The sequence below is a fragment of the Lepisma saccharinum genome, chromosome 27, assembly GCF_977018435.1.
Source record: "Lepisma saccharinum chromosome 27, izLepSacc3.1, whole genome shotgun sequence".
NCBI classification, from domain to species: Eukaryota; Metazoa; Arthropoda; class Insecta; order Zygentoma; family Lepismatidae; genus Lepisma; species Lepisma saccharinum.
The window spans coordinates 47,564,865-47,589,733 of NC_139255.1; the positions used below are offsets into that span (position 1 = coordinate 47,564,865).

At 39.3% G+C, this 24,869-nt stretch overlaps 1 protein-coding gene across 1 annotated transcript in view; it reads right to left on the bottom strand.

Moving 5' to 3' along the window:
* Positions 1-13,697: 13,697 nt before the first annotated feature.
* The window catches only part of LOC145980375 (5-oxoprolinase), a 160,703-nt gene continuing 149,531 nt past the window's right edge, over positions 13,698-24,869 (bottom strand). Inside the window, exon 21 of the mRNA XM_083113439.1 lies at positions 13,698-16,678. Coding sequence (XP_082969565.1) covers positions 16,529-16,678 — 150 coding nt within the window. The 3' untranslated portion in view covers positions 13,698-16,528. The remainder of the gene's footprint in view (positions 16,679-24,869) is intronic.

Below are 24,869 nucleotides of genomic sequence, written 5' to 3' on the forward strand. Positions count from 1 at the left end.
GCTATAATTTCAATCACGTAAGGTTCTGGAACTAAAGGGTATGTTGTGTGTACTTCATTTAATTCTGATTTATCTCCTACATGAACATTTAAATGGTCATTAAAGTAGTTCTCCCATCTATTATATCGCTTGGATCAGCCAAGAGTTCACAGAGTTTATCTATTATCAAGTTTACTTTAGTTTGCCACGTTTTTAAAATTCATTTCCACCTTTATATAGCTATATATCTGATATTCTTATTTTTGCTGTTTGTTTAAATTTCGTTACTTTTGCTTTTTACTTCTAAACGTTCGGTTAACTTCTCGCTTTATTCTATCATAATTGTTTAAATGGGTATCACCAGAATTATATAACCACTTAAGTCTAGCCTGATTTCTGATTTCCATTAGATTATAACATTCCTTATCAGACCACGGCTTACTCTTTCTTGCTTTATGGTATCCTATACTTTCTTTAGCTGCTGATTCTATTGCATTACGTATATCTTCCCAATCCTCATTTACTTCTGTTTCATTTGTATTTTCATCATCATCACGCAAAATTTCAAATCTATTTGACAGTTTAATTTGGTAATCTTTCTTAATTCTTTCATCAGCAAATGTTCCTGTTAAATTTTAGAACATTGAGATTTTGTTGCTTATGATTTACCACTGAGACTCTTTCTCTAAATTTAACATTTACTAAATAATGGTCACTGGCACAGTCAGCGCCTCTATGTGAACGAATTATACAAGTATGTCTTATTTAATCAATTAGAATATGAGTTGTTGAGTTGAGTTGGTGTTTTAAGTCCACTTTATGCATAGTATGGCTAATCGGGACTGGACCTACAGTTTAAAGTGGGATCCGAGCCACTTGTGCCTACACCGGGTATCGAACCTGGGACCCCTCGATTACAAGGCAATGACGCTACCACTGCGCCATGGGGGAGGCCCCTCAATTAAAATATGATCTAGCACATTATGAGTTCTACCATCTGGATAAGACCAGGTATATTTATGGATACCTGTTATGTTTAAAAGTGGTACTTTTCACAATTAAATTCTTTGAGGTTGCAAAAGTAATTAATGTTATTCCATTATCATTACTTAAATCATGAAGACTTTCTTTACCAAAAGTGTGTTTAAAAGTTTCTTCTTTACCACTCTGTGCATTACAGTCACCTAACAGAATTTTCATATCATACTGGGAAAATTATTGATCAATAACCTGTTCTAAATCTGCATAAAAATTATATTTAGTATTATCATATTTTTCTTTCGTTGGGACATGGATGTCTATTAAAATAATTTTGCACAACCTACCTTGTAAAACTGCATATGATATCTTATCATTAATACATTCTAACGTTTTATGAGCCGAGATAATTATATTATTTATGAAGAGATCTGTTCCAAAATTATGATTTTCAGTACCACAGTAGAAAAAAGTATAATTTTTAGTTTTACAATTACCTATTCCTGACCCCCTATCTTCATACACAACTACTATGTCTAATTCATACTTAAGTATCTCATAAACTGTGGGCTGAAATGCCCTAGGCCTGTAAAGGCTCAGAGCATTCCAGGCGCCTAATTTAATATCCTTGTTCCTACTGTACTCCCTACCCATATAGTCCAGGGACTTCCCAAAGTAATCCACGCCCGGAAATCCTAATGGGGGGCTATTTTACCTCCGGAATATTCTATCTTGAGAACATCCATGACCCCATGTCGCTGCTTGGAAATCAATGTTGATGAATTTAATATCGTTTTTGATTTGGTTACGTTACGTCCATTTTCTGCCACTTTTGGCTAATCGCGAAGATGAGTATCAAAGATAATATGATGAAAGTGATGGACACTCACAAAGAACCCGTCGTAGCACGCTCTGCTAACCACTAAGTCCCGGAGGTCGGCTTGATAAATTTAAGTATCTTCAAGAGTACATTTCAATTGGTAAAAATAATATTGGTTGGCCCAGAAGTACTGGCGTTTTTTTCTAAGTGAAAATTTTGCGTGAAAAATAAAATGTGTTGGCAACGTTTTATGTTATTCGATAGAGAATTATGTGCTCTACAAAATAGTGTGTTTAGTCAAGTCGACAAAAAAGAGCATTTTCGACACCTTCTGCTTTTTGCGTTTAATCGAGGTGCCAAAGCCACAGAAGCTGCTCGAGAGATTTGTGAGGTGTATGGCGAAGAAGCGATGCCTCTTAGGAGGGCTCAAAATTGGTAGAGGAATCGCTGCTTGTGTCCATGAGTTGACCGATGACGGGCAAGCAAACCGGCGGAAATCGTGGCTCGTTGATTTCTGTTGTCGTTCAAAGCATGCGGAACCCATGCGCCCATCTTTTGAACCTTTCCCATCGAGTGAAGGTGTACTGTGAGAGCATTCCATTATCTCTGCCAATTCCCTCGTCGTTTGGCGTGGATCTTCGTGAATAAGCTGATTCAGTCGCTCCTCATCGAACTGAACGGAGCGTCCGGTGCGATGCATGTCTTTGAGGTCGAAATTGCCGTCTTTGAAACGCTTAAACCAATTTTGAGCCGTCCAAGAGGCATCGCTTCTTCGCCATACACTTCACAAATCTCTCGAGCAGCTTCTGTGGCTTTGACACCTCGATTAAACGCAAACAGCAGAAGGTGTCGAAAATGCTCCTTTTTGTCGACTTCACACTCCATTTTAATGACCTGAAAAGAACAAAAAGGATATCAGCATAAAAAAACTAAACACACTATTTTGTAGAGCACATAAGTCCTCATTTCATTAAGATTGTAAAACTCACGGATTTATGTCGAACAAAATCCTTCCTTAGTGGATTTATGTCCCGTTGCTGGAGGAACCTGAAGTAAATACTGAACCCTGCTGTCAAAACTTTATATGTCTAATCATGATCAATATTACTAATATAAATATATTATGTACACGCAATATTTCCAAAGTACAGCTTCCATTGTTTACCATAAATATTCATTTTCACGTTTGTTGTAATAGCGGATATACCTCGGAACAATTTGTTGCGTGTCTTTCGTATAAAAGGGTGAACTAAATCAATACGTGACGGGGCTGTTATTAGCGATATGTGCATTTTATACACATCATCAAAATTGACGCAATAATTTATCACGTGTTACAAAACTTGTGCTTTCCATAATGATGCTTTAATTTTTGCGACGATAATATCCACTACGATAAGTAGCATGATACATGCTCCGTTAATAATTTAAATTGTGCCTGTGTTGCTCGTATGTTTGCTAGAAGTACACTGGAAACAAATAGAATTGACTAAAACAAACCACTTTACAAGGCCCTCTGTAAGCGCATCCTTCGTGCGCACGTAGTGACTTCAAAGGGCTTGTTCAATAAATTCGTGAGAGGGAACGTAAGTGCATGTAGGGGGAAACGCGGCTGCAGCTAACACCCGCTCTCCCACTTTCTCCCCTTTCTGTACCGTTATGCGCAACTTTGCTCCAAAGATTCCAGAGACAAAGTATCCTCACGCTTACGTAAAGTCAGGGGACTGGGACGGCATTATTCATTTTCAGCATTTAAGGGGAGGAGTGACAATTTCGCACCAGTTACAATATCGTCGGAATGGGCACTAATAGAGGAAAAGGTCATTTTCGGAGGAAAAAAATTAATATATCAAGCACCTGCCTTTAAAATGCATATCTATGAAATATATACTTAAATGTAATAGCATGCTAAAGTATAGAAGGTCTCCATTTTTTTTAAAAAAAAACAGCAATTTCCAAAAAATGGTAAAATGACGCATTTCAAAACTGTGGTCTAAATATGGGCTACTAGTGGCAATATCACAAAAAACAATTATTTTTTTTTTTAAAAAAAAACAGTCATTTATCGCTAAAACATAAAATTCATATTTATGAATAATCTGTTGTTTTGAAACTCACACGGAATGGGAAAAATCGAAGAAAAACACCCAAATATTTGTTGAAAATATGATCTCGACATTAGAACTCATGTCATAGCCCATATTTAGACCATCACGCTATTTTTCTTCTTCAATTTATTTTCGCTCTGTGTGGTATATATTTCACAAACAAATCATGGCATTATAAAAGGCCACATTTGTTTTATGTACCGCTAATATCATAACCTATACAAAGCAGATGAGAATTCAGAAAACGCCGAGTTAAAACATACCTGCAAAAAGTTTTCGGAGGTCGCAATTCTATAAAAGCGTCCAAGGCCGAAACTAATCACCACTTTCTCTTGCGAATTGGCGCCGCAAACTTTGTCCTTGACAGATAACCAGTTCCAATAGCCTCTGCCAGGCTGCAGCACCCGGGAGCGCTGATAACTCCAAAACCCATATTTAAACCTTCGCCCATATTTAGACCTTCTCCTCTATTAAAAAAAACAAAAACTGAACAATATACGAGAACATGAATTTCTCCCCATGTTGCAATTGGAAGCGTATTTTAAAGTTGGTTATTAAGCGAGATACGATGTGTAAAAATATGATGAATAAGTGTTTATAGAATATCATGTATTCATTATGGAGAATCAACTTCAACTTACGACTAATCATATGGGAGTTTCCACTCTTCCAAGTACAAAAACCTTTTCAACGTATCCTCTTTCCGTCCGTGTACTTTTCTACGCCACTGGATGTTTGATATTCCCGACATAAGATATAAAAATAATGCTCCTATAGGTATGTGCTCAAGTGTATTTCTCCGTCGCACAACTCCTCTCCGAAGCTAGGTTGCCTGTATATTTATGGCAAAAGTTGGTTTATGTGCGCCGGATCCAGTGGTGGCAACATAGTGAGGTATGGTGGTGGACGCCCCAGTTCACAGCCAAACGAGTGCATGAAAGAGCCAGACCGAGCTCCAAAAGAGCTAATTAGGCAACAGTGATCTCAGCCGCCGCAGAGAGGAAGGCCTCGCGGAAACCATTCCTTCATGCCCTTAACAAAACGCACTACAGACGAGTAATATTTAGTTTTGAAATTGAATAGTAGTTTCGTATTTATTTGCGATGTTTTCCTCCACCTTCACAAACGCTTTAAACACCATTGAAAATACTTAATATATATGAATAATATTGATAAACATATGTTACGTTTCAACAACTGCGGGGTGTGACCCACTCAACACTGTGTCTGTAAACACACACACTCAGATGAAGAAACAAAGTTAATTTCCCTCAGCACCCGGGAACTCCAGAGGTCCGGTCTGGACCCATCTCAGGTGGGCATAAAGAATGACTCGAGCCACCGTATATACGTTTATATCGATTTATTATGCAAATCAGTTTGTGTACATCTAGGTAGGGGTGCCAACAGGGGGGATTCATGAATGTTCCAGTCATGGAAATTTTGAGGGGGGGACAAAATTTTATAGTTTAGCTACCAATTCTATATATCTTCACACAAAAATGGGGGGAGGGGGTCGTTTCGGTTGCTTGACTTGTTATTGATTTTTAGATATGGTTATTAGTAGGGCCGGGGACTTTATGTTATAACATATTTTTTATTTGGCATCGGATCGATTTCTGGGGTCAGATCTTTACATATCTGATGAATATGACCCGAAATAGACGAACTTGATAAGGCATATTTTGACATATTTTAGCAATATCGCGTTTTTACAACATATTTCTTCAATGTTCTCCAAATAAGACATATTTCTGTATAATTTCGTAATTATCTTGCATGTAATCGGTTATTTTACAATTTATCCTTCGTACCTTCAGCGCAAGAAAGTTCATATTATCAGTGGCAGATGAAAGGAAATTACGAACGAAGAAATTAAGATCACATGAATTTTGTACCAATTAGTACATAACAATAATACTCTCTTTTTATTATTCAGCTGACAATTGATAGCCGTGCGAACATTATTGAGGAAAAATGTTCTCTGTCCTTGTTGTGCGAGCACGAGAATCACCGGACAGGAGATAAGCTAGTTTCAATTGTTCTCATTTCTTTACCTTTTTTTAACTTCTCACAACAATGAGTCACTTTTACCAGAGCTGTAGTGAGCTGCCAATTGTGCTTTAGTTACCAGAAATGAAATATTTTGAGTGTTTTCCCATTGCTTTCTTCTGTTAAAGAAATTTTTACTTCATTTAATAACTCACCCCAGTCGATCTTTCCTGGAAGATTCTGACATCCCATATAATGAGAAATTCGAAAGTACTGTTGTGCATATTTTTGCTTTACTGGAAATATTTCTGCCTTTTTCTGACATATTTTGAATTTTTCATGACATATTTTTCAATTTTTATGACATAATTACATACATATTTTGCAGTTTTATAGGACATAAAGTCCCGGGCCCTTGTTATTAGTAGGGCAATTTGGTTGAAATGAAACACCACCTCTTATGCCTTTAGAATCGTTTTGAAAGGAGGAGCGTGGTATTCGCATAATACAAGGTTATTCAAGCAGACAAACTATTACTCTTTCGGCACTGGTGTTGTTTGTGAACAACATCTTGTTTAATAATTTTTTGTGGGTAAAATATAGCCTACTTACGTTGCCAACAATTGTGGTTTTGTTTCCATGTGAGAACAATAAATATTTAGTGTGTTGTAAAAAAAAAGTGGGTTTCGTCTATATTTTGCACAACAAAACATACTATTTGTTTAGGGTTGTGTCCATTGTTGAACATGCTCTACCACATGGACCTGAAATGTGTGTCATTGTTTTGGTTTAGTTTTTTTTTTTATGAAGTGATATATCCTTATGAAATAATGAACTGCTTGACTGCCTTAATATAAAACTTTTGTTATTGTATGATTTTCTCTTCTTCTGCAATGTTGCCAAAGTTACTGTTGTTCACAAACAACATTGGGACATAATGGTTGTGTTTCTGAAAGGTTTGGCACAGGGTAGAGTTTTCGTAGAGTTATGTCGTGGCTGAATCGATGTAACTTTGATAGAGATTTTTCAGATCCGCAGGTGCCCATTCAATTTTTCAGTTACCAGTGCGTGCAGAAACTCGCTTCCGGTAATCATTACGAATTCTACGTCACGACGCAGTTCAACATACAGTTCGACATGCCAGATTTCGTCATAGTACTCTTCCAAACCGGGAGAGACAACGACCAGGAAAAAGATTCCAGCAAATTCGACAACTGCAAGATCAAGAACGCATACCTCAAAAACGGAAGCAACGAAGTTTTCCCGCGCGAAAATTACAACCTTGACATAGAACAAGATGATTTTCTCAAATTATACGAAGCGTACTCCGCTTACAAAAGAGTGACCGAGGGAAAGATAGATGTATACTACACTCCAAGCGAATTCAAGGCACACAGACCCATGTTCGTCATCAACACGTCGAAGAGGAAACAAGTGGTGGTCAACGAAAGAACAAACATCAAGATCGTCTGCGAATTTCACAATCCAATCCCCGACGACACGTTGTGTAGCGTTATCCTGGTGGCAGAAAGTCGTTCCTCCAAGATGTCAAGAACGAGAGGGTCACGGAACAGTTTTAACGTCAAAATTAAGAACAAGTATCACAATTTTCACAAAATTATCAAAAATTCAAAATACTAAATTACAAAAATCGTAAAATGGCGACCGGATCTCGGTTAGAGATATCGCGAACCCCCCCTGTCGATTTCGACGACGTAGCGAAATTTCGAGGTCTTGAGGTCAAGGGTGGGTCAACTGCTGAAAATTTTAGTCGTAACTTTCGAAAGGATGATCGCACAAACGTGGGGTTTTTGCGTTAGCATCGTCTCGGTGTCCTCCATGACTGGAAGAAATTGAAAATGGCGACCGGAAATAAAAAAAAGGGTTTACACTACATGTATACGTAGGTTAGTTTAGTCCGTAAAAAATGTTCTCGTGACAGATTACAACTGGAGTGAATGTATGTTACCTAACTCGTGAACGATCGTAGAAAAAAATATAGGTAAAGTTATATCACGTAAGATCGTAAGAAAAAGAGGACGTAGACAAAAAACAACCCTTGTCGGTTAACGATGCCCGTAAAAGGTCGTAAAAAAGTGAATAGGTTAAGTTATATCACGTAAGATCGTGGCATACCTACAAAGTATGAGGCGAAGAAAACCGAGATGCGATGAAAATTGTACTGGAACGTCGTCGAACGCCATAAAATCTACAAAAAAAATCGTCATAATATGATACAACTGAGGCTAAATGCACAGAAAAAGGGGATACCTACTAAGTATGGTGTGGAAGCGCTCTTATTACTCTACTTCGGCTTATATGTATAATAAAAGAAAATTGTATAACCTAAAAAGTATTAGTGCTAATGAGAAACAGTTGGCACCACTGAAAAGAGCAATGTTGGAAATTCTAAATCCACTCATGCGCATGTGCAACGTGGAGATAAGTCGCGCGCCAATGCGCATGCGCAGAAAAGTCACGCCACGCTGTAAAGAGTGAGTCACAATGTGGACGGCTCAGCAAAAGGTTGTGTGTGTTGTCGCTTGCGGAATGCAAATGTGTGGTGTGCGTGCCTTTTTCGTCGTGAGTACAACCTTCCACCGAGGACAGCTGCTCCAAGTTACCTGTCAACTATGAAATGGGACAAACAACTTAGAGAGACTGGAAGTCTGCTGTCAAAAGCAGGTAAGCATGCCAAGCGTAAAGTGTCAGAGGAGAACGTTGAACGCATTCGAGAGGTGTTACAAAGAAGTCCGCGCAAATCCATCAGACAAGCTAGTGTACAATTAAACATCCCACCAACAACTGTGCATACCGTGCTTCACAAAAGATTGCACCTACGGGCATACAAGATGCAACTCCATCACAAGATTTTGCCAAATGACAGAAAAGTACGGCAAAAGTTTGCTATTGATATGTTAGAAAAGATTGACACTGGCAATGCATTTCTCGAATCTGTTTGTTTTTCAGATGAGACAACATTCCACATATCTAGTAAGTTGAATAGGCACAACTGCCGCATCTGGGGGTGAGAAAATCCCCGGGTCGTCATTGAATACGAGAGGGATTCGCCTAAATGGAATGTTTGGTGTGGGGGTTCTCCATAACAAAATCATTGGCCCTTTCTTTTTCTCCGAGCCCATGATCAATGGCAACACTTACCTTGATATGTTACAATTGTATGCTGTGCCTCAACTCCCTCACAGAACAATTTTCCAACAAGATGGTGCTCCCCCCCACGACAAAGAAGTTCGCAATTTTTTTGAATGAGCAGTTTCCTGATTGATGGATCGGAAGAGGATCAACTTTCCTTCCGTGGCCTCCCAGATCCACAGACCTCACTCCACTTGATTTTTTTTCTGTGGGCATTTGTTAAGGACCAAGTGTACTCTACACCGGTGCTTGATCTTGCAGAATTACGTAACACAATTTGTGCTGCAGTGAACAATGTAACACCTACAATGCTTCAAAACACATGGAGGGAGGTGGAATACCGACTGGATATTTGTCGTGCCACCAATGAAAGCCATGTTGAGGTAACTTTAAAATAAAATAAAAATCCCACTTTCTTCAATCTGGATAATGACTTTCATTAATAAAGAATTTATGACCATTTCTTTTATTATATATATATATATATATATTGTCGATTTTACACAAAGAACACTATTTGAGTAGGTGTTTTATTCCTTGGATATATTTTCTAATTAACTTTTCTTAGGTTAACTATATACGTATATGTGTGTGCGTGTCTATTCCAAAAATGTACACATACTTTAAAAGGCCTCAAAAAATGGCATTGGAAAGGCGCACATTGCGGTGTTGGAAAGTGCATGTCTGGTTCGAACGCCTAGTTCACAGCATACCTGATATACTCCGTGAAAATGTTTGACGAAGAAGATTAGGTTTTAGCAGCAGCTCCGTCCACGGAGATTTTGAATTCGTCCGAGTCTAAAAAATTGGTGTCCTTCTCCCGTTTACATTCTCTTGAAAAATGGATTAATGTTTCGTTCAACTTCTCCTTTAGAAGTTCCAAGTGAGACTACAATTCCCACTAACAAGTCGTGCTCTTCGTTTCGATTTCTATAGTCCTCCAATCTGCAATCCCATAGTTGCGGTACATTTCTATTAATGTTATAACTTCCGAGTTTGTCCACTCCCATGATTAAAACTCAAAAGTTGGAACAAACAAGACCGATCCTTCCTCAACCTGTCTAGACACGCTCGGCGTCAAATCCACTTCGCGCGTAAGCACGATTTCCTTTTAAGTACACCGATACTAGTCCGCTTGCAAACGGCATACCGATCGGCCAGCCGGCATAGACCCATTTGTTCGGCGCGCTTGAAGCGTTACATTCCAAGCCACGGTACAAAACAGGCAAGGGTCGACGAATTGAAGGCAGCAATTGAACAAGAATGCGGCCAAGTAGACAAAGGAATAATCTGGACGACCACCACACACCAAACATGTGGCCACCTAACTCGCCAGACCTAACCTAACCATTGCTTCGCATTTCAGGCAGTGTCTGGACCAGAACGGTCATCAGTTTGAAAACAGACGTGGGCAAGGAAAAAATATTCGTGTTTGTAGACTTTTAAATTATGAAAATGAATGGTTATAATCATTCAAAGTGTGTATAACATTTCATTGGGACACCCTGTATAATTTTAATCTTCATCTACACATTTGTTACGAGCATATGTTTTTGTGATGTAATTTTTTTCAAGTTAAAACTTTGGCTGCCATGCCCACTTTGGCGAATTCTCTGTAGCACTAACAATTTTACCGCCAGCGAGACAACTGTGCACTTCCTGCAAGCCAGTTGAAGCGCCAACGGACAAATGTTCGAATTCAAATATAACGTACTATTTTCACACAGTTTTGTCCGGAGGCAACAGTAATTCTATTTTGGTCCGGTGGGAACGAAAATATTATTTCACTAGTAACATAGGCGTAACTTGGCGGGGGCAAGGGAGGCTCTTCCCCCCAAAACTTTTCGGGCTAGTAAATTTAAAAGTTAATGATACTTTTGTTAACCTCTTTGAATCTGAGTAGCAAAGTACTGAAGTGTAATTTTTTTATGATTGTGCAAATGTAAACTATTCAGCAAAATAGTTCTGGACGCTATTTCTATGGGATGGAAAACTTATTAATTCTGCCCCCCCCCCCCCAAGTCAAGTCCCAAGTTTCATTCTGTTCTTTCCCCACAAAGTTAAGCCCCAAGTTTAATTTTGCCCCCCCCCCAAAGTTAGCCCCCCCCCAAAGTTAGCCCCCCCAAAGTTAAGTCCCAAGTTTGATTCTGCCACCCCCAAAGTTAGGTCCCAAGCTACGCCCATGACTAGTGCAATATTTTGTCATTAATATATTATTTTACTCCTCAAGTTACTACTGTCTCAGTAGTAACAAGAGTAAAAGAGTACTAATTTAAAATCTACCACCGGTGACGTCACATTTCTAAGCCGCTGGATCATGAGAATGCGCCGGCCTATATTAAGCCTGCTAAGGACAGTGCTCCATAATGGAAGTGTGTTGTCAACAATATGGAAAATTTTCATTTTATGTTATCTTGATAGAAATTCATCACGCATCGCTTAACAATAACAAAATTACTACAAATTGCAGGAAAAGAGCGAACAAATTACAGGCCAAGATTAAAAACCTACCCTTACTGACATTAATGAGCATTTTCCACCCCCTGTGCAGTGTTGCCACAAGATGAGAGCACAATTTCCCTTTTTAAGGGACAAAATTTCCCTTTCTGGACCAATTTTTCCCTTCACCTATAATTAGTATTATTATTATTATTGGTGTATTGGTGGTGGTGGTAGTAGTAGCAGAAGCAGTAGTAGTTCAATTTCCGTTGGTCCATGTTCGTGTGAATAAAAAAATGTTAAACAAATTTTTCACAAATCATCGGTTTCTGGCCAGATGTTCCGGGTTTGAATCCTGGTCAGGAATCCATTTAAGTGTTAATTCTCATCGTTACTAGTATCCGAAGGTGCAGAAAATCGCCGTACAATAAACGTAAAAGAAATATAAATGGATCCAGGATTGCATTCAAAGGACCAGAAATAAGAAGGAACACAAAAAAATAAAGAAATAAAAATGTGGATATGAAACTCGAACTTGACATAAACTGTAACAATGCAGAGTCATATCTGTTAATTTTTCCCTGAAATTGTGGTATCTTTCATCGAAATTGCCTTTTCCCTTCTGGCTAAAAATTTGGTCCGAATTTTCCTGCAAAAGGGAAATTTCCCTTCATGTGGCAACACTGCCTGTGTGTTTTGTCTATCTGTTCCCACTTACAGACACGGACTCTCCCGTATTTCCCGGGATTTCCTGTATTAGAGCTACTTTTTTCCCTCTTTTATCATCCCGGCTCCCGCATCGACATTCCATTTCTCCCGTATATTTCATTAACAACCAAAAATCGCGAAATTTGAACTCATTTCGAGATCGGCGAACCATACGAAACTTCAAGTCGACTGCAAGATCTTGCATGTTTTATACTTGGCGGGCGGAAAGGACATCATATCTTGCAGTAGTCGATTGATGCTTAGTTCTGAGAAACCTAAAAATTTGTACTTTTTTTTAATTATCTATTGTGATCTGTATATTACATAAAATGTTAATTAATTCTTTGGTTTGATATTATCCATTCAATAAACATTTGCTGAAGTGATGACGCGGCGTTAAAAATGAGGAAAATTTATCGCGACTAAATCTCCCGTAATTTCAATACCGAAAGCTACAACCAAGTAACCCTCTAAATATACCACAGTACATACTATTGGGGCCAAAACAGGTTTAATGTCAAATACAGGGAAACTCTGGACATCTAACACAGCTCAAACGCTCCGCGAAAAAGACAAGTATATCCCAACAATGAACAGAACTAAAAAAAATAAAGTGCCAGACAGGGTTGTTAAAGGTACATGAATTGTAAATAAATTCAATTCCGGTCCAGGAGAGAAAATCAGCAAGCGTAAATGTGTTCTGGACCGTAAAGAACCTTTTCATCTCAAGTATTTCAATTCGGTCCAGGGACCTTTTTTTGGCTGAATTTTAAATACGGTCGAAGAACCTTTTTCTGGCTGAATTTAAATACGGTCCAGGAACCCTTTTTCAATGAAACAATAAGCAAGTTGTACCGAATTTAAATTGTGGGAGGAAAAAGGTTCCGGTCCTGCAACAGAACCCAATAGAATTTACGGTTTCCTGGATTTTTAACAACCCTGGTGCCAGTACATTCCTCAATAGTAAGGCTAATATTAACCACACCTACTACTAATATCGACTATATCTGTTTCTACTAGACTTCCTCATACTACTGCATAGACTACCCATCAGAGGCGTCTCCTGAACGCATGCGGTGCATGCTGCGCATGCGTCAATTGTGGCGAAAAAGGACAGCTTGCTCTGCGACGACATTAATGAGCATTTCTACATTCTTATTTCTTCATATAGGAGAAGTATTTATTTTACACGAGAGCGCTGAACTAAGCTTATATTACATTTCTTGGATCTGAAGTGACGCATGCATCAATTGTGGGAGAAGAATTATTACATTCTTTCACTTCAGATCCAAGAAATAAGTTTAGTTCAGCCCTCTCGTGTAAAATAAATCTCCTATATGAAGAAATTAGAATGTAGAAATGCTCATTAATGTCGTCGCAGAGCAAGCTGTCCTTTTTCCCACAATTGACGCATGCGCAGCATGCACCGCATGCGTTCAGAAGATGCCTCTGCTACCCATCATCAATTGATACGAAGTAAGAATTTTAAAAAAAGTACCAGAAAATAGAGTAAAACTACATTCTAATGATTTGAAAATATTTTATTTAAATCAACAACATTATAAAGTAACAATATTCCCTCTAAAAATATAAAAATATATATATTCTCTGTATATTTTTTTTAGGTAATCCCACAAATTCCGTATTAACACCAATGAATTACGACATGCATTACAGATACAACTTTACCCTGAATAAAATTCAAACTGCTTATCACAATATACCTGACTTCCCTGGCTTACACTGCCTATGTTGTACGGAACATAATTTTGTACGTTTGTTTCGCAAGGTGCCTCATATTATTTCGAACGGGCCATCAAACGGAGAGACAAATTTTCATCATTGTTCTAATCACATTCCAATATTATGCTCTAAAGGAGGCTTTGGCAACACACGGGCTCTTGTGCAAGCTGGCGAACTGGAACACTTTTAGCGGATTGCGGGCGAAAATACATTTAGAATATCGAATTACTAGGAATTAACGTTTGCAATTCACCTTTCTCAATGAATCAATAGTCATCACTTAACAGTAGAGCCGTTGGACATGCGGAATATGGGTGCTTTATTTTCAATCTGTGAATGTGTGCGACTTCATAGCAGCCTCCGTGTATATCTTCTGCAAGTCTGACATATACGAGGGCTGGGGCATAAGTCATGGCAACTATATATATATATATATATATATATATATATATACGGTATTGGCCATATTATTGGACTCATTACTTGAAAAAATGAAACAGATTAACTCACTTTATGTACAGAAATTTGACAGATTTAATGTTTTGTGATACACATTGCATTGTTATACACACTGCAAGTACTGTCAGTAATTCGTATGACCACCTTCGGCTCTTTTCGAGCCTATTTTAATCATTGTGTGTGTACAATTCCCTTTCATTCTTTTTTCTAAACTTCAAACCACGTGGTTTATTAAATTACGCGTTGCTCCACAGATACAAATAAAGAACACCCTTACAAAAACCAGAATTAATATTATTTATTTTGTTATAACCAAAGAATGGCATAAATAACACGGTAAACAATGTACGTATTGTTCCAGGCACTTTTGCGAATATGAAAAGAACCGTGCTGCCATCTATTTTTAGGACACAGCAACAGAAAAGATTCTGGGAAACAAGATTATATCAAAGCAGACAAACAGTTTAATCCCATAAAAAGTTATTACAATCGTGAAATTTATTTAGTTAGAACACTTTTAAAACAAGAAAATGTGCTACTTTTTTACAATGAGTAAAATAATTTGGCCAATACTGTATATTCTCCAAGTTCAAAAAAGGGTGGACCTCCCCGATGGCGTGGTGGTAACGTCCTCGTCTTGTAATCAAGGGGTTCCGGGCACTGTATAATGCGCCTCTTTTGTTCCTGTAATGCTCCTATGCTTTCAGACTTATTATTACTCTTGTAGTATTGGGACGTTTCAGGAGAACCCACGCTCCCTACATCAGACATTTATACTTAGTTCAGACTTGTAAACACATTTGGCACGATGCTATCTTTAAGAGTCATTACTCGCTTCCCTATCCTACACCTGGTACGCATTATCTGCATTGTTCATACATTCCACGGTACCATACACTGCCCCCCTTCCACTTGTACATTTTGGATTTTAGTGCTGGTCCTGCATTCTGCGAAAAAAAAAATAGTTGACATGAATTATGCCTCAACCCTCGTATATTCCATGCAAAACCAATAATTTTTGTTATTAAAATTGGAATAGAAATTGGAGGTCTGGACCTGGCGCAAACATAGAGGATAAAGAAAGAGAAAAGTAGAAGAAAAGAAAGAATCAAAGGGAAAAAGGATATAGCAGAGAGAGAGAGAGAGAGAGAGAGAGAGAGAGAGAGAGAGAGAGAGAGAGAGAGAGAGAGAGAGAGAGAGAGAGAGAATAGTATAGCCATATCCACAGAAGCTGAGACCATCTGAAAATATTTTGGCAGAAGACAAATTCTCTGTGACGCCTGTAACAAAGGCTTGGACATTATGAAATTACTGCAGTTGAATGGTGTTTTAAAAAGAAAAAAAAACACGCTTTTATCCAGATCTTAGCGAAGTTCCTACGACTGGCACTGTCAATACTGGCTCGGAGAAGGGTCAGAAAAGCGCAAGTTGTAAGTCAAAACGTCATTCACATGTCGCTTACGGCAGGATCAAGAATACTGATTCGCGCGCTCATGCTACGAAATTTTCCTAACATGCGATCAAGTCCAAAAAGTATATTTTTCATGTTTTCTTTAGCATGGTCCAACGAAGTGGCCTCCAACGTCCCCAGATCTAAATCTAGTCACTCGGCGGGCACTTCGTAGATACAAGGCACTGACGGTCTACAGGAGAGTATTTGAAGTGCAAATAGATGGATTAATACCAAACGTGTGAACAAGAGTGCACCATAAAGGGAGAAGAACATAGGTGTAATAATACAAGAGAATGTTTTGTAAACAATTATACAATACCCTCAATACTACACTGTTGACTTGTAATTTCTGTATGGAGACTTCTGTAACACCCTGTTCATTTCTATATCAGCTAACGTTGTGACTAGCTGGGGAAGGGGACCTTGGATTACATAGCACACCTACCAGGGCTGTGGTAAAAATATAATGTAACTATTCATATAACATAACTTGGCCTAAACGTTATAACTGAAATTGTATTTGGGGAGGGGCATACGATTCTTAACCCCGATTCTTATTCTTATGTAAGTCCTTTGGCACCAATATGAGCAAAAGGCTACGAAATAGGATATAAGCTAGTATGATGAACAACATATACATATTCTTCCAATAGGCAGTGTAGCCAAGGCATATAATGAAACTAAATACCAGTGACTTTAGACTGATTCCTGGGCTTTCCGGTATTCGAAGACGCTTCCTCTTTCAATAAAAGATGGCGCTTTCTTCGCAGCTTCTGATTGGTCATCTGGAACATCCTCGGGCGAACCATAGCCACCTCCGCCTGGCGTCATTAGCCGAAACACATCCTGGAAAACAAAAGAAAAGCAATTGTCAAGTACTGTCTGTCCAATAAAAATTGCAATTTAACTTCTTTCATGCGTATGTAGGTAGTAGTCGACGTATTTAATGGACCGCGTCAAACAAGAAACGCGCTACTATTTGATGTTGTCATAAGCCACGCCCACAGCTGCTATTTCAACGTAGGTTTGTAAATATGCTGCCGAAAGGCCTTGAAGACAAATATATAGGTTGATTAAGTGGTAGTTAGAGTTTGTAGACGACAGCTTGCCCCACAGCAAGGCGCGGAGTGAAAATACGCAGATGATATGCGCTGTAGCCACTTGCGCATGCGCATAGTGATTAATAATGATATAATGGGTGTGGCAATGAATCGGGCGATTTTACAACACTGGATATAGATAGTTGTTGCGCCAGAGGTAACACGTGACTACCATTCAGTTATGATGGAGTTCTCGTTTCCCAATCATGTCATCTCAAAGAATTGGGATATTCCTTGGCCCACCAGAGCACCGGATCTCTTCGCTTGTGATGATTTTACTTGAAAGCAAGTCTTCCAACCACAACTCCGACGCAACCTTAATGAACTTAAGGATCGGATCCGGGAAGAGGTGGCTCAAATTCCTGTGACGATGCTACTCAACGTGATGTGTAACCTGACAGAAAGTGTTTGGAACGAAATGGAGGCCATCCTAGTAATGTTATATTCAAATAAATCAAAATGTAAGAATTGTATCTTCTTTTGGCATTTCTTCTTCTTCATTTTGTTTTGTGTTTTGTTCTGTATTATGTAATATCTTGTCTTAAGTGTGGAGTTTATAAAATTGCCCGATTCATTGACGCACCCTGTATTACATCAGACGACACCTTGCATTTGATACATGCAGTGCTACTGCGAAATATGCGGTGTTGAGTGTGAGCGCGTAGCTTTTTTGCACTAAGAGAAATACATACTCGTAAACTGACGTTCTCGTGAATGCCTCAAGCAGCATCACATATTATTTGCAACCGCGGAAAATGCATGCTACACACGCACAAAGGAGTCTGTCCAACAGCAGTGAAAGATTATCTACACTGAACATATAGCAAAAACCTCTCGGATGAAGCAAGCAACAATGATAAAAAGGAAGAAAAATTGACCTGTCAAAGCAAGTTTTCATTGCAAAGCGATTCCTTTCACATGTTGAAGAGACCCCGGACTGATGTTTACCGCCTTTTCATGGAAAGTCAAGAATGTCTGCAAATAGGAAACAGAAATACTGACACAGGATCTTCTGTTCCTTGAAATCTACATTTTATCATTACACCATTATACTGATCGCACTTTCAGCTGGCGGCTGGAAAACAACGAATCTGCGATCAGCTGAATTTTCTTCGACTGACATCGGATAAAGCTATGTAGCAAAAAGTAGGTCAGTTGAGCACGAGATCAGTATAGAATACAGGATTGGGATATCAGATCGAGTGAATATCGCGCACGTTTCCTAAAATTTTCAACACCACCCCCAAAAAAATGCTATGGTGCGTGTTATACATGGAATAAATCTGACAGCTACATGAAACCAAGTGTAATTGGGTGTTTCCCACAATTTCTCACCTCCTATCGGAAAGTTCACGTTACCGAGCAAAGTGGCGCGGGTTTTGGCGGAGATTGAGTGACCACCTACCGTCACGAAGGAGCCCTAACATCGGTATTTGTCGCGTGGGAAACGTTTTGCGTCAATGACCAAAGTGACGCAAAGTTTTGGTGAAGATCAAGTGCAATCCTACCGTTACAGGGAATCCGCAGCATCAGTTTGTTGCGCGAGAAATAATTGAAAATTCATTCCTCATAAATCGTTTCCAAGGTAAGAAAAATCCACGGACAGGTGTAGGGCGTGCGACCTAGAAATTATAATACTTGTTCGAAAGCACAATGAATGTATAATTTTGAGTTTATTTCGCACAAAAGTGTGATACAATAGAAACACGAATTTTGAGGGATATAACACCTAAAAGTACAAAAAAATGGCACAACTACTGGAAAACAAAACCTCCGAAAAATCGAGTTAAAGTAGGTTTCAGGCGGAGCACCTCCTTTTTGATTGCAGATGACATCATTCTCAACATGTAATACACATGGATGAAAAGATACCATGGATTAAATCCCTTAAGCGAGACCATCCCTCGGTCTCAGCGGTTGAGAAGAATATATCCTTACGTATTATGCTACCCGCACTGCGCGCAGGCATAACGTGCTGCCTATCATCGAAGGATAAACATCCCTTTCTACGCTAGCTGGCTCCCAAGCGGCGAAAACGGGGTGCGAGCAGACGTGAAACAGGAAAGAAACTTGCATTCTTTGAATCTTCATCTCCAATCCCCCCCTCCCTAACAGGTGAGACGCGTGAGAATGGTTGCAGGCTCGATCTCGGGATAACGCATCCCGACATCCTTTCGGGCGTTTGATAATACACGGGAACGACCTACGGCGCTACGACTCGCTCCCATGGGATAACAAGGGAAGGGGGGGGGGGATACCACAAATGTCAATGTTCCTCTTCCGAATACTCATTCCGCGTTTTATCCCGATTCGAAGCCGCACCGGGGGGCGAAGGTTAAATCCTCGCAACGTGACTCCAGCCAGTCAGCGAGCCTATGGATATAAAGAGCGTGTCGGCGAGGTACATTGATGATATATCCTCCTATTTCGTAACACTTCCCTCTCTCCTTTTTTATCCCATGGAACCCGAAACTCCGCGCTGATCACAAGACCAGAAAAATCAATTTCCCACAACATGAAAAGCGATTCAGACTACATTTTTATCCCCTCTCACTCCTCGCGCAAGAAAGAAATTCGAGCATAGGAGGAAAGTCCACGAACTCGGCGCCATCTAACTTTCTCTTCGGTAAATAATAGCATTAAGGGGGAAACTGGGGGGACGTGTACTGCTTTGCCTTTGAAGTAAAAAGGGTTTGTTTCTGCTTTTAATGATAATACATCACTAGAACGTTGTTGGCTTGATATGAGTAACTTCCAGCAAAAGTTTCAATGTACTTTATTCAACCAAGCACTCCAAGGTTTATTGTTTCTATTACAATAAGCCTTTTCAGAAACTAAAATCAAAAGATATTTTCCATCAGCGCAAACAAGGGCTTCTTCAAAGTGAACGACATGGGATTTCGTGTACAGTCGGACGCAAAAGTGGGTTCATATAGAAGGAAAATTAAATGAGCACTATCTGTAGAGATGTTTGGAGACGAGACTTTTTCAGTGTATGCAGAAAACATTTTTTTTAAATATATATATATATTCATTCATTCATTGTTTTCTGCCTAATTGGCAGGTTTTTCACTGCAATCTCCAGCTTTCCCTATTCTCTGCCTTACGCTTCGTAATAGCATACGACCCAGTTAATTTAATATCATCCAAAAGCTGATATCTCTTTCTTCCACGGACTTTTCCTCCTTCAACCATTCCCTCCAAGGCATCTCTTAGCAGGCAGTTCCTTCTTAGACAGTGTCCTAACCAGTTTCTTTTCCTCTTCTTGATGGTCTCCAGTATAGATCTTTTTTCACCAACTCTTTTCAGTACGGCTTCGTTTCTTACCTTGTCCGTCCATTTTACACGAAACATTTCACTAATCCCTTCCTTAGACCTATGTCCATGGGTCCACAAAAAACATTTTTTCTTCTATTGAAAGCTTCATTTGCTATTGCGATTCTCATTTTCACTTCTTGTGTGCAGCTCATGTCACTGCTTATAGTGCATCCGAGGTAGTTGAAGCTATCCACTTGCTGGATTCTTTCACTGTTTGCTCTCACATTAATATTCCTTGGTTTCCGTCTTATAACCATTGCCTTTGTCTTCTTTACATTAATCTTCATTCCATACTGCTCACAGCTGCTGTTCAACTCTTCTAACATACTATTTATGGTTATTTCATTCTCAGCGAATAATGCCATGTCATCAGCAAATCTTATGCAGTTTATTCTTCTTCCTATATATATATATATATATATATATATATATATATATATATATATATATATATATATATATATATATATATATATTGCTTGTTTGACGCCTAGTTCCGAGGATACACACTCTAGAAAAATGGAATTTGATTCCAAATGTATTCGACCAAGTTGCACAGGTTCAAAGTTACCGTTGTCAGGTAGATATCAACTTGGAATGTCGAAATAAGGTTCGTAGGAAGTAATTTGGTTGAAGTAAAAATACCCAGTGGCAGCGATTAGGGGGACGAGGGGAGGCAGTTGCCCCCCACTTTTCGCAACTTTTGCCTTCGCACTATGCTAAATCTTATATACAAAGGGAAATATACTGTCTTTGCCCCCCCCCCCGTTTTGGAACCCATTCGCCGCCACTGACCATACCTTATACCTTATAATTTGGAACATAAAAATGATGTACAACACAAATTGTAGTGGGTTCCAGGTTCGAGTTCTGGTTGAGCCAGCATTTTTCGCTTAGATTATACTGAACGCAACTTCATCTGGCGGCTGGGAAACAGCGAATTCGACTGACATCGGTAGAGGCACATATTTTTGGTAATTAAAAAAGCAAAATTTCGGTACAAAAACAGAGTCGATTTCGGGTTCAAAAGCGGTAAATAAAATGAAATTTCGGTGTTATAGCGGTGAATAATCACATGAAAAGTGCTATATAAAATGACATTTTGGTTTTAAAATTGTGAATATAATCCTAAGTTTGATTTTAAAACTACACTTATTACACAAAATAATCTTATCCCTTCTAATAGCACATTTATGTAGATACCAGAGTATTAAGTTTAGTATTAAGTTTATTCCTGTGTAAAGGGGTTTATTTTTGCTTCTCAAATATTTACAGCAGAATTAATCAATTTTCCGTGAATTGCATAACTCACAGGATACTTCAGACTTCAGAAAGTGTCGCGTCGGTATATAAACGGTAAATTTCGTGTTTAAGAGTTAATTTCGCTTTTTGCAGTTCATTTCGCATTATTTCGTGAGAAAACATGGTCACAAAATGTATCTCACACCTTTCAAAAACATGAAAAATTAACACTACAATGTGTTTTTTCACATTTCGTTTTTTCGTCAAAAACGAAATATGCATGCCCCTAGACATCGGGCATTTTCGAGTCACAAGGTACCGAACGTTGGTCAGGGGACGAAACAAATGAGCGTTGGGTCCACCACACGTTGCCAAACGTACCTTAAAGCGAGAAAGAGCCTTCTCGGGCAACGATATTACCAGCACCAGAAATCAGCGGGATGTTAATGATACAACTGCACATGCGGTCCTACACGAGGGAGTTTCACACGCAAACACTCTACACGCAAATAGACAACTGGCCAAAACAGAAGTACGCCTGGCAACGTTGCTTCGGGAGAGCGATGCGACCTCTTCAGCTCTTTCTTCGCAACTGAGTTTGTTGACACCCACCGAGCCCTACACGCCCCCGAAGACGATTGGGCGACAGAAAGGGTCACAAATAACCGTCAAGGTCAGCCGCCAGTTGGAGTTCCGTCCAGTATAGTGCGTCGTATATTCTCGAACGATATGCACTGGACCTTAATCTCGTCGTGTCTCGATTTTACATCACAGCTCTCTCTCTCTGGTTTGAGAAAACGGCCCAGTCCGGGCGACATTATGCTGCTTGTTGTGTCACTTCACGTACTTCTGAAGTTTCGTTCCCAAGTGACACGAGTCGCTTTTCGCCTGCCGCATCGGTGTGAAAGTTCCCGAGAGTTACTATCTGCATTCTTGTTTGTTTGATATTTTAAGTCCACTTCACACACATAAAGTCTAATCGGGACTGGACCTACAGTTGAAAGTGGCATCCCAACCACTACGTGCCTCCACCGGGTATCGAACCACAGGCCCGTTGATTACAAAGTGACCAATACGCCTCCGTTTACTATGCTTGAGCTTTTGATAGTTAATCAGAGGACAGCGCATCCTTATTGAAATTGAAAATACCAACAAAACTGAAAATAGTGTACGTAACCTCCCGAGTTACGTAAGTACAGTAAAACCTCGTTAATCCGCACCCCGATAAGCCGGACTTAGCTGAATCGGGACAGGCAAAAGGAAAAAAAAGCCGAATGCAATGTTTTAATTGTGGCTAGAAGTCAAGAAGATAACTTCCCGAAGGCGGTCAACCACTGATGAAATTCTGTTTCCCGCAGACTTTGTACTTTACTGTATAGTGTATTTAGGCCTATGCCCTTTAAATACACCATAATAAACGTGTTTTGTTGCTATAAACGGAGTTTTAGTGCACTTTCTACTGTTCTTTTAGGTTATTTCAGTTAATCCGGACTTTCGTTTAACCGGTCAACTTATCCCCCCATTAGTCCGGATTAGCGAGGTATTACTGTAATGCGTTCCTTGAATTTACGTAAGTCGAATTTGTAGATTGCTTAAGTATAACTTCGTAAGAAACTGCAATATTTATTATTATTATATGTATGTATGTTGGTTGATTTGTTGCTTTAAGTTCACTTTATGCACAGTAAGGCTAATCGGGACTGGACCTACAGTTTAAAGTGGGATCCGAACCACTTGTGCCTCCACCGGGTATCGAACCCGGGACGCCTTGATTACAAGGCGAAGACGCTACCACTGCGCCATCGGGGAGGCTATATTTATGATATGTATGTGTGTGTATTATTTACACAGTATTATTTTATAAATGAAACATCAAGCAGCAGTATAAACTCGGATATAAACTATGAAAGATACAGGAAAATAATATAGAAACAAAATGAAATCACACTTTTCAAAATAAAAAAATGTCTTTTGACAGCTACGTACAGTTATTACGTAACTGGGAATTTACGTAAGTCGCGTATTACGTAAATCTGGGGATTACTTTACTTAGAAAGGACGCCAAAGCGAACATTTTCCAAAACTAAGGGAAAAGGTTCCTTAAGGAGATAATTTACATCGCTTCTTTATCTCTTGGGTTAATCGTGACTATAAGGATGGATTATGAACTGGTGATTGGACAAACACAGTGAGATATCAATGCCTGGCCCTCGTATATCATGTACCCCCTGCTCTAAGGATGCTCGTCAAGTCACTCCATGCACGGGGAGGCTTCTGTCGTCAACCGGCTTGACGAAAGGGGCCAGGGAATCTTCAAATTCCCGTACCACTTGGATGAGCGCTTCAACTTCCCTAACTTTCCCAGAGATGCAACAACTCCCCCTCATCTCCCGCAGGAGAGCGGGAAGACGGAGATGTCTTTCTTGCAGCTTCCCGCCGAGACAGCCCTCGGGAGAAAGCGAGACTCCATTTATCAAAGGAAAGGTCGTTCCGTGCATAATTTTTTGAGGATCATCTTGAGTTCGTTGGAGAAAGAAAGAAGAAAAAAGGTCGCTCCATCCTTCGGCAAACTCTTAAGTAGACTGAATATATCAAGTATGGTATCAGCACTTTCGTATTGGCCGACCTACGTTCGCGTCCATTGGGTTACGGATGGTAAAAGATGAACTCTGTACGTTAAAGGGGTGGATCATGATAAATTCAGGATGGTTCATTGTTTAACGGGTGCGGTATTTTTGTTACAATGCAGTGGTTCTGTCCTTGGGGCTCTTGCCCACATGCTCGCTTGTTTTTCCTCTACTTTTTATGGGCCTTCTTTCATAAGCTCCGAAGTTGAGGAAAAATCCTTTTTTTTCCTAGTGTCCGAAGACGAGGCCCAACATAATATATGTTCATTTTGATCCATTGTAGGCCAGAAAAAGGTGGGTTTTATTTGTCCTTTTTTCCCTTTTTCGGCGTTTTTTTGGCTTATTGATCCATTTTTAGCCTTTTTTAGGTCTTAACGGGTTTTTTTTGCACCTTCACCTATTTTCGACTACGTTTTTACTGCCCATTCTCAATTCGAATCATCGTACCTTTTTATACCGTATCACCTCTTATATTGCAGAAATTGGCGTGTAAACCAGAGTGTTCTAAACGTATTATCTTAAAATTTGCGAAGGAAATATTATGACGAAAATAATTGTAATTCCAGAAAAGGCATTCCTATAACATTAAGTTCTTGCCAGTCAGAACTAACCTATGTATTCGCAATGAACAAGGCTGTTCACGTGTTCAGCCATTGACTGTTACAAGGTTTGCTTTGTCACCCTAATGGGAAAACCCTCTACCGAGTGGCTGAATTATAGTAAATACTGCTATACTGATAGGGCATAATT